Raw genomic sequence first — 11,842 nt, forward strand, 5'->3', positions numbered from 1 at the left:
AGGGACTTATGTTTCATGCTGTACTAGTTATTTCTGTATGTGCATATCCCCCTCTTAGACAGCAAATGCCATAATGGCAGGGACCTCCTCCACTACTTAGCACAATGTTTATCAAATAGCAGGCTGAATCAAACAATCTCACTCCTTTATTTAAAAAAAAAAAGTTCTTTTATTTTTTCTGATTACCTGTAAAGACAGTTTTCAACATTCATTTTTAATAAGGTTTTGGGTTCCAATTTTTTTCTCCCTGCCTCCCACTCCTCCCCTTTCCCCAACATGGCAAGCAATCTGATATAGGTTACACATGGGCAATCATGTAAAACATGTTTCCACATGAGTCATGTTATCTTACTCTTCTTTTCAATGATATTGCAAAGAGGGGCAGCACTGAGGGAGAAAGGAACTCTAAAAATTAGATGTCTGTGCTCTTCAAGCTAAGACTGAGAGGACGTTAGGATAAAGCATTTAGAACTGCATTTAGACCTTAGAGGTCCTCTTAGTTCAATCCCCTCAGATAAGGAAACAGGCCCAAGGAGGATAAGTTTCCTGCTAGAGAAAGCAAGTGATAAAGCTGGGATTTGAGTCAAGCATTCTTTCCATAGCATCCACCAGCGCTACCTTTTTTCCCCCAATACACTGCCTGCCCCACCAGATGGGCTAATTTGGAAGTCAACTATATTTCTCTATGAATGCTACAACCTTACTTCTGTACCTGCCTTCACTTTTTGTTCTCTGACAACTTTTAGCTAAAGACTTAGAACACTGTACTGGTAAGATCAAGGTCAGGTTTAAACACCTGAATGAGGGTATTTCTTGCACCAAGAAAATTCTGTTCTCTAGTAATAATTTTCATTCCTATTCATCTCCCTATTTATCTTTCAAATTTGTTTTATTGGTGACAGGGACAGAAATAAGAATGTGTGAAAGATTTTACACAAATCACCACCACTGCTAGAAAAACAAACCAAAAAACCCCAAACCACTAACACTCCAAGGCCCTGTTCTCTAATGAGAATGCCATTAAGAGCCAACTCCTTTAAACACAAAAGCACAACACATTTACTTTTGGAATACCAGGGTTAGGGTTTTAAAAGGGATTATTAAGGACTGAGTTTATATTGTCTGCTGGTATAGGTTTTAATTCTAGTTATGTGATTCAACTATACTAACAAAAAATGATCACAATGTTGTTGTGCTTCATTCTTTCAACAATAACATATGTAATAATTAGCATAAATGGAAAATAAGTGTCATAGTGGATAAAGTATGGTATTCGGAATCATAATGACCTGATTTCCAATGCTGTCTGATAGATGTGGCCCTAAACAAATCAACCAATAAGCATTGAAGATCTACTATGTGTTAGGTACTCTGCTAGGTGCTGGGAATGGATACAAGTACATAGAATGAAATGAGCCCTACTCACACAGAGTTTACATTGTAATAGAGGAGACAAGTACATATAAAAATGTATGTTAATAAAAAATAATAAATGTATTACATATGCGTATATATGCAATGTGTGTGTTTGATGGGTTTATAATGTGTATGTGTGTATACACACATATGCACACACAAAGTAGTTAAATATAAGGTCCTATAAGAAGGACCTAGCAGGTGAAGAATCAAGAAAGGCTTTTATTTATTTATAAAGTTTTTATTTATTCCATATGCTAAGTTAATAAATGTATTACATGTTCTATGTAATATATGTGTTTCATTTGTTCATAATGTCAGTGTACATACACACATATGCACGTACAAAGTAGTTAAATATAAGGTCCTATAGGAGAGACCTAGAGGCTGAAGGCTTTAAGCCGAATGTGGCATGTGAATCACATTTTATAAAGCAGAGGTAATGAAAAAGTGCATTTCAGGTGTATAAGGTACAGCACATGAACTGGTGTGAATGAGGAATAGAGAAAAAGCTGGACTGCATTGTATAGCAGGGGAGTCGCATCCAAGGAGAATGAAGAAACAGTTTGGCAGTAGGTTGTATTTATCCTTGAAAGTTAAATAGAGGAGTTTATATTTTATTCTAGAGGCAAAAGAAAGCCCCTGGGATTGGTTGAGTACAGGAGTCACACGATCAGATCTTCACCTAAAAAATTATTTTGGCTACAGGGTGTAAAATGGACTAGAACAGTTAGAGATTTGAGGCAGGGAAACCAATCAGAAGGATATTGCAATAATCTAAGCAAGTGATGATAAGTACTGAAAGCAAGGTGGTAGGTGCATGATTGGAGAGGAATTTGATGTGAGAGATACATACAGCAAGATTTAGCAAATGACTGGATATGTGGAGTGAGGAATCTAGGATAATGCCTTGATTACAAAACCTGAGAAGCATGGTAGTGTCTTCAACAGGAAAAACATAAGTTGGGGAGAGAGTTTGGAGGAATGATTGTTGAGTTCAGTTTTAGGCATGCTGAATTTAAGACATCTCTGAAACATCTAGTTTGAAACATCAAATGTACAACTGGTGGTACTGCAATGAAGCATGGGGAACTCTGAGGATGTAGATCTGGGATTCATCTGCATAGGGATAAAGGTCTAACTCATGACTGCTGCTGAAGTTATGAAGAGGCCACAGAGAAGAGAAGAGGGCCCAGAGAAAGAGGCCCATAGAGCACACACAATTAGGGGCCATGATGTGCATAAGGAGCCAGCAAAGGAGACTGAGAAGTCACTTAACCTCTGTCTGCCTCAATCATCTCATAAATAAAATGGGGATAATAATAGCACCTACCCTACTGGGTTGTTATGTGTATCAAATAAGATATATATAAAAAGCTTTGTAAACCTCAAAGCATTATATGAATGTTAGCTGCTACTACTATATTTGAATTTCTTGGGGAATTTTGAGGTTCAATCAATTTATCAATGATGTAAGCTTTATATAGGTAAAGAATTATATGGAATTCCTCAGAACAGAAACCCTTATTATTCTGCAGTTCTAAACTAGAAGACACCACCCACCTATCAAAACGACCATACCATATCTTACTACAAAGCATATTATCCAAAGCAAATTATCCAAGCTTCAGCCCCAAAAGGCAAATCCTATAACTAATCCCAGCACAGTTCTTAAAGTGATACATTAGAAAGGGCATGGATGCTGAGGATCTGGCTTCAAATCCCACCTCTGATAATCATTATCCATATAATTTTGGGCAAGTTAAAATCTCCCTAGGTTTCAGTTTCCTCATCTGTAAAATAGAGGGGTTAAACTGATAGTATAGTATGCTCACAGGTCCCTTTCAGCTCAAAGTCTATATAATCCTGAATTCATTCATCAGAGATAAGCAGAATCATTACAAAGCAATAACTGGAGTGGTGTTTAAGCAAGAGTTGTTAATTTGAGGAAAGAGTGACACCTTGTGGGAATCATACAATAGCAACACTTCAATCTACAGAAGGAGAAGTTCAAAAAAGGGGAAATTTTAAAGATATTATTTCTGCAGACAACAGACACTCTGGTTAATGGATAAATTTGAAGTACATTTAGAAGAAGTCATAAATGAAGCTCTTCTAAGAGAAACGAAAATTTTTAATTTAAGGAAACAGTCCTTCTAATGCCACTGATATTTTCTGTTACAAGCAGAATAACTAGAAATTTGGTTCATCCAACAAATGATGTTCCCATCCTGAATTTTTATCTGTGAAAACCCTATGTGTCAAGCCTTCATATGAAATCTATTTTTTCTACTGATTCATTGTTGTATGGGAGGGAAAAAACTTTCAAGCTCACATATTAAAATCTTCACCCCAGCTATTAAAAAAGAATGTTTAAATGATACATTAGGCACAATTCAGTGCCTACAAGTCAGTAACCATTTTAACTTATAGACAGAAACCCAATTCCTCAAATAGCTATTTAAACACAAATCACAAACTAAAATGGGAAGGGTAGGCATATTATGCTCTCAAATTTATAAACACTAGCAAATAAGGCATATGTACTAAAGTAAAAATAAAATAGTCAATGTTTATGATACTCACTAAAATAATTCTTACTTTTTTTAATGGAACCTCATTATTTTATAGATAAAGAAACTATGGCTCAGATTTAGTGAACTGCAAATTTCATACAGCTCATTCTAGCCAAACCTGGAACTCAGGTCTCTGGACTTCCTACTATATATACTCTGATGACCACAGTGGGAAAAACTACCATGTGTCCTGTGACCTTGTGCAAGTCACAATTTCTCATTTTTCTTTGTCTGCCAAATGAAGATGTTAGAGAAGACATACTCTAAGAATTTAGTACAGTGCCTACAGTTTATTAGTATGTATGCTTAATAAATGCTTGTTGACAAAAAGGTGGTCGTGGAGGTAGCTTCTAGCTCTGAAACTATCATCCTAAGCTGATCCACAGTAGAAAAGGAGAGTAAAGTATAAAGTACGTCAATGAAGGGGTAGAAAGAAATTAAGGGAGTCTGGAACTTAGCATCCCAAGAGCTGGTAGTGATGGTGTTGATGTTCAGTTGGATCCAACTCTTCATGATCACATCTGGGTTTTCTTGGGAAAGATACTGGAGTGGTTTGCCATTTTCTTCTCCAGCTTATTTTACAGATATAGGAAACTGAGTCAAACAGCGTTAAGCAACTTGCCAAAGGTCACACAGCTAGTAAAGTGTCTCAGGTCACATTTGAACTCTGTCCTTCTGACTCTAGGCACAACACTCTATCCACTAGTGCCACCTAGGTTCCCCAAAGATCTGGTAACAAAGACAAAATATCACATTAGGACCATAGATTTAGAATTGGAAGGGATCCTAGGGATCCTGGAGTACAGCTCTCTCATTTCACAGATGAGGACACTGAGGCCAGAGAGGTTAAAGAACTTGTCTAGGTCACATAGCTAGGTAAGTGTCTAAGGGAGGATTTGAACCTAAGTCTTTCTGACTCCAACCCTAACATTCCATTAACTTTATGACACTGTTTGTGAGGTGATTAGGTGAGGTTCCTAATATCTCTATGTTTTTAGTCCTTCTTATCACAGGAAAGCCTTAAAAATTAAAATAAGGAAGAATGGCAGCAGAGAGTTCCTCTAACTTCCTAGAACACTATATACACCACTACTGCACAGATTCTTTAATCTAAAACTTTAGAAATAACCTTAGAGACCACCTCTCTCATTTTACAGAGGAAAGTAAACCCCAAAGAAGTTAAATGAGTTGCATTAGACATAGGATCCCAATCCAGGTCACATGGCTCTTGACATTTATACCACAGTAGCTGCCTCCTTCTCATTAAGCAAGAAAGTGATCAATGCTTGTCTTCTATATTACCTACAGCCTATAATTATTAGGCATGGGAACCAAAGTCAAAATAAAAGTCAGCAAGGGGTGGCTAGGTGGCTCAGTGAATAGAGCACGGACCCTGGAGTTGGGACGACCTGAGTTCAAATGCAGGCTCGGACATTTGACATTTATTAGCCATATGACCTTGGGCAAGTCATCCGATTAATCCCAATTGCCCTGCCTTCCCCCCTCCAAAAAGACAACAAACAAATAAATAAATAAATGATAAAGTCAGCCTTCCCTACATCCACAGGGTGTTTCAGCTATACATGTTATACCTGTTCGAGAAGCCATGGTAGCGTCTGTAAAGTATTTCCATTTCTTCTTTCCAAATACTCCCATAAGCTCTTCAGAAGTCATCATCTTGGTGCCATGGCTTGCCCTATTTTTGGAAGATAAGCAAAATTCTGTAGTAGCTCAAATGGACTTCACCCCTAGCACCCCTCTACTTATTCCTTGCTGCTGGCACCAAAAGTGTCCCCTGCATGTTCTTCAGTTCAACAGATATTTATTAAGCATCTACTATATGCAAAACACTAGGACCCACACTGAAAATGATGCAAAAATAAATAAGATGTGGTTCTTGGCCATAACAATATACAATTTGGGAGGAATGATAAAACACAAACATGAGGGGCGGCTAAGTGGCGCAGTGAGTAAAGCGCCGGCCCTGGAGTCAGGAGGACCTGGGTTCGGATCTGGCCTCAGACACTTAACACACACACACACACACACACACACACACACACACAAAACAAACAAAAACCTAGCCATGTAACTTTGGGCAAGTTACTTAATCCCAATTGCCCTCCAAAAGGCAAAAAAAAACCAAACCCACAAACATGAATAAGTATAACACAAGTCAGACTGTGGTAAGGAAATAAAAAGCACAGATGAGTATAACCAACTGAGCAATCTTTATTGCAAAATTCCCAATTATTTCCCAGAACGGGCAGACTAATTTGAAGTTCTACTAACAGTGAATTAGTGTATCTGTCTCTCCTCAGCACCAATATCATTGACTTTTCTCACCTTTTCCATTTTTTCTGTAAATCTAATAAACTTAAGGTAACACATCAGAATTTTGATTTTCATATTAGTAATTTGGAAGTTTTTCATATGGCTGTTGATGTTTTTCTTTTGAAAACTCTTCATATTTTTAACCACTTATTTACAGATCCTAATCATATAAATTTCCCCCTATTACTTATAGATTTAGGATGCCAGTCTTTTTATTTAGATGTCTCTGCAAATATCTTTTTCCCAATCCACATCATTCCTTATTAACCTAACTTCACTGATTTTGTTTTTGCAATGTTTTAATTTTATGAAATCAAAATTATCATAAATTCTCACCCTACTGACAGTTAATTCCTTGATACTGTATCCATTTCGAATTATTTTAAGTGTAATTTCTCAACTTATTCTTTGCTTTTGTTAATAATATGCAAAGTACTGGTGATTTTGTGGCATATTTTATATCCTGTCACTTTACTGAATCTATTAGCTGTCTCAAATAGATTTTTTTCATATTACTCATGCAAAGTCAAGTGAACAAGCATTTATTAAGCACCTAGTATGAGCTAGACAATTATAATAGAGATAATTTTGTCTCATCCTTATAAATGTTTATTTCATTTTTTTTTCTTGTCTTACCACTATATCTAACATTTCTACTACTATGGCAAGGAATAGTGAAGACTTTCATTTTTGCTTCACCTCAAACTTACTGAGAGAACTAATTCTTCTACAAAATGTTAGCTTTTGGTTTTAGATAAATGTACTTGATCTTAATAAGGAAAAGTCCTTCCAGTCTTATGCTTTTAGTATTTTTAAGAAACAAAACAGTATTTTGTTTTAAAAAGCTTTCTTTATTTACATAAACATGTCCTTTTTCTTATTACTAAACTATATTTCCTAATATTAAGTCACACTTATATCCATGTTATAAATTTAACTTACGATGAGTATGTGTTCTCCTCGCTAAGAATTTATTCAAGTTGTTTACCCAATATTAATTTGTGACATTGGTCTATAATTTGCTTTATCCTTTATAAGCTTTTGGTTTGGTGACTACATTTATACTGTTAAAAAAAATTAAGATGCTTTTTTTCTCCCTATTTTTGAAAGCAATTTATGCAGTAAATGGATTAATTGCTCTTTAAATGTTGGTAGATTTCAAATATGTAAATATTTGTAAATATATCTAGTCCAGGAAATTTGGACTTTCATTTACAACTTTCTCATTTTTTCTATCAAAATAGTTGAGAGATTAAGTTATTTTGACCAAAGAATTTTTTAACTTACCTCATAACAGTTCCATCAATTGCAAGTTTAATAAAGTTTCCTTCTTCCATATCCAATGCCAAGCCCTTGCAACTAAAATATGGAAACACTAGTTACTAAAACAGGTATTTTACTTTGCTTATGTATCTGAAGGGTGAATAAAATGATGGGTTATTAAAAAGTTAGACCTTTTTAAAGGAAAATATTTTCCTAAAAAGAATGTTAACTACACAACAAGCTGTAGGACCTGAAAAATAATAAGTAAGCCACAGAAGGTCAACTAAGTTGCTAAAGGGTAGAAGCACTAAATGTATGAATTAGACAGGACTTTATTCCCATCAGTATGTAGAAGATAGTCCTATGGTCCAGAAAGGACATGATTTTGTCCCATGTTTTGTTGCTGGACCCAACATAACCTAGTTAAATTTCTTTTTAACTTTTTACATTAAAAAAAAAAAACCTGAGACTTAGGGGAAAATGATATTATTGCTTTTTGATTTTAAAATTCTTCTTTGAATTTAAATTATTTTCCAATTATTAAACTCTTTTCTACCCTCTCTGAAATTTATTTAGTTTTATTTTAGGTCAGGCTATTAAACCTCTACCTCTGAGCCAGATTCATTATTACCATCTATTAAGAATAGGCCAAACAGGATGTTTATTTGACATTTTAGAAGAGCTATGGGACACAGGGGAATGGAGAGGGGAGTTTTATTATGAATAAAAGGAAGGTAGGAATAATAGCCACAAATTGTCACAAGATTTTAGTAAAATGACAGTGCTTTGGAAATATATTATTTATTTTAGTTCAGAACTTAATTTCTATAATTAGTAATTTCATACAGTAAAATGTTTCAATTTCTTCTGTTTACAAGTGAGATTAGACTTGCCAAACATTTACTGAATTAATATAATAGAAAAACACTGTTCTATAATTATTTTTCTTTTTGGGGGGGGAGGGCAGTGGCGGTGGCTGTTGACATTAATGTTAAGCTGGACAATTTAAAGCAGCATAACAGTTTTTAGTGTTTTTAAAAAACTGAACCCAAACACATGTTAATCCCAAAGCAAGCTATCAAGGAGAGCTTAAAGTTTAAACAAATGAATGTTCATCACAAAGTATGTATCAGCTGAATGTATTAATTGTTGAGCTACTTGCATGAAAGCATGTCATCTCTCCTCTTTTGATTCTTATGGTGAGGTTAACTCAGAAACCCATATTTCTAAACATTTAAATGTCTAAAATAGTTCTTTATGTGGAAATGTTTTGCATGACTACATATGTATAATGGGTATGATATTTCTTGCTTTCTCAATGAGTGTGGCGAGGGAGGGAGAGAGAATTCACAACTGAAAATAAAATTTTAATTAAAAAAAAGTTCTTTACAACCTCTTAATTGAGGTCAACTAAGAGGATAAATACGTCAAATTAAACAAAAAGCTAATTACACAAGTATTCCAAGCATTTCTCTAACAACAAAAATTTCTATTGGACTTTATGTAACTAAAAAATTTCTATAGATGAAATTACAGACTGCTTTAAAAATCAGTTGAAACCACTTTACAGTCATACTTTCTCCCTTTGTATAAAATTATACAAGCAAAGGAGAGTAATGTCCATATAGAATAAAAAAGGGTTAATTAAGAGTATTAAAAAAAAAACTCACCAAAAATCCCAGCTCTCTGGAGGTACAGTTAGCAATTCTTCATCATATCCTTTCTCTGCTACCAAGTACTGAGCAAAGCTATTATAGATAAGCTAAAATGAGGGAGAAAAAGATAGCATAATAAATGTAAAATTGTTCATCTTTAAATATTCAAGTCTGAATTGATGCATGGAATTATCTGCTAAAAATCAAATTTAATATCTGATTTGAAATTCTGAAATTTAATTCTCCAATGAGAATAAGAATTTAAACTTTTTTTGTTTTATTTAAATCTAGACTTGCAATTTCATCACTGTAAGGAAATTTCAATATGAAAATTCTCAGCACTGATGCTGATAAGCAAGCAGTATACAACACTGAGATTAAATGATCATATAGCTAGTAAGTTTTACAGGAAGGACTCAAACCCACATCTTCTAGTCAATGGTCTTCCCCTCTATCCATTATGCCATGTACCCTGTTATAAGTTATAAACCACATCATGCTAAACCCATCTAAGTAAAATGCTTCCAGATCTCTGAGTAAACCACTTTTATTATGTTTTACCTGAAGATATATCTGTTGGTGCCTCTATGTATGCTAAAGAGCCACAAGTGTCTCTTTGTTTCACAAAGAGAGAAGCATAACCATCAGAGGCGCTCATGGTCAACAACCACTTACAAAGTCAACAGAAAGCACAAACAGTACAGCTTTGGGAAAAAATATGCTGAATTTGTTGTATACTTCGAGAAAGAAGAAAGCTATAGATCACATGGATTCTCAACTAGAGGTGTTATCTTTTTTTCTGTTCTGCTTTAAAGAAATGTTCATCTCCAGGGGCGGCTAGGTGGTGCAGTGAGTAAAGCGCTGACCCTGGAGTCCAGAGGACCCCAGTTCGGTTCCGGCCTGAGACACTTAACACCCACACAAAAATACTAGCCGTGTAACCTTGGGCAAGTTACTTAACCCCAATTGCCCTCCAAAAGGAAAAAAAAAAAAAAAAAAAGGAAATGTTCATCTTTCTAAAATGGTTGTGTTGATTTACAATTCCACCAACAATACACCAATTTGTTAGTTTTCCCACAACTCCTCTAACACAGACTATTCCCATTTTTTAGTCATCTTTGCAAACTGGAGGGTGTGAGGTGAAATCTCAGATGTTTCTATATTAATTTCTCATATTACTAGTTATATGAAACACTTTTATATGGTTTAATAGTTTGCAGTTTGTAAATAGTCTGTTCATATCCTTTGACCATTTATCTACTGGTAAGTGGCTTTTGGTTTTATGTACTAGTATTTATATATGAGATGTATATGGATATTACATCTTTACATATATTGTATCTTAGAAAACAAAAAAGCTTACTTATCAGAGAAATTTAGTGCAAAGATTATTCCCCCCATTCAATCACTTCCCTTCTCCTGAGTACATTAATTGTATAGAAGTATTTGAGTTTTATAGAATCCACATTATTTTATCTTCTGTAATTGCTTCTACCCTCTGCTTGGTTAAGAATACATCATCTACCCATATCTGTGAAAAGTATATGATCTGCTTTTCTTCTAATCTTTTTTTATAGTAAAAAATAGTACAGATAGAGACTGGGCCCATGATTTTATTGGTACAGGGAACTTTTTCTATCAAAGAAGTCCACAACCTCTCTGCCAATTACAGCTGTAGAAAGAGGCTCAGAGACCTGACCAACTTGTCCAGTCAGTATATATCAAATACAGGACTTGAATCCATATCTTCCTTGTTTCAGGCCTACCTTTCTCTATCTATATGCCATACTGTTTCTCACACTCATTACTCTCAAATCAGAATTAAAAAAATAAAATTTTAAAAAGAGAGAGACTGAATTGGAATCCTATTCCCAACATTTACTAACTATGTGACCATGGGAAAATCACAATTTCTGAGCCTATTTCTTTATCTGTCAGAGTAATACATTACTTGTATTGCCTACCTTGTGGGTCAGTTACTATATAAACATAAGCTATTATTACTTACTGTGGAATCCTAGAGTTTCAAGGATCATTAGAGATCAGATGCTACCTCAATACTTTGAATCATGTGGAACTTTACATAGTACATTTCCTTTTGTACAATTAATTTTTTTAAAACATGCACTTCTTTATATTACATATACTGTGTGTATGTGTTTATGTATATGTATATATATTTAGAATGTTCATAGTTACATGTTTTCTCCCCCACTAGAATGACAGCTCTTGAAGGGGAAAGCCTGTTTTTTGTCTTTTTATCCTCAGCACTTAGCACAGTGTAGCAGCAAGCACCCCAAGCGTCCTCAGGGTTTGCTGCCACCACAGGTTCTTGGATCTGCTTTGTTAAAGGAAAGCAACTCAAAATGGGTTAACAAGCTTACTTTAATCAGTCAAACATATATCATTTATCTAGTTCAGGGGAAAAAGGTCAGCACCCCGAACTTCAAAGTATACAGGCAGAATTATCAAGACAGAAACAGATCAAGTAGACAGATTTCCAAACTGTCCAACCATTACATCCATACCCAGTCAACATCTGGGTTTCAACATCTGGGTTTTTTCAAAGCCGGGGGGCTCAGGACAACGGCTTCCCAG

The 11,842-nt window shown here is 35.0% G+C and overlaps 1 protein-coding gene across 3 annotated transcripts in view; it reads right to left on the minus strand.

The window, feature by feature from the left end:
• The window catches only part of NT5DC1 (5'-nucleotidase domain containing 1), a 260,894-nt gene that overhangs the window by 236,045 nt on the left and 13,007 nt on the right, over window positions 1–11,842 (minus strand). For all 3 annotated transcript variants that reach the window (XM_069077013.1, XM_069077011.1, XM_069077012.1), the window contains exons 2-4: window positions 9,260–9,351; window positions 7,614–7,685; window positions 5,585–5,688 (exon numbers count right to left, since the gene is read on the minus strand). In XM_069077013.1, the coding sequence (XP_068933114.1) occupies window positions 5,585–5,688; window positions 7,614–7,685; window positions 9,260–9,351 (268 nt within the window). The remainder of the gene's footprint in view (window positions 1–5,584; window positions 5,689–7,613; window positions 7,686–9,259; window positions 9,352–11,842) is intronic.

The sequence above is a fragment of the Petaurus breviceps genome, unplaced genomic scaffold, assembly GCF_028583685.1.
Source record: "Petaurus breviceps papuanus isolate PSGF00001 unplaced genomic scaffold, PetGlider_PUasm1.0 90977, whole genome shotgun sequence".
In the NCBI taxonomy this organism is placed as follows: Eukaryota; Metazoa; Chordata; class Mammalia; order Diprotodontia; family Petauridae; genus Petaurus; species Petaurus breviceps.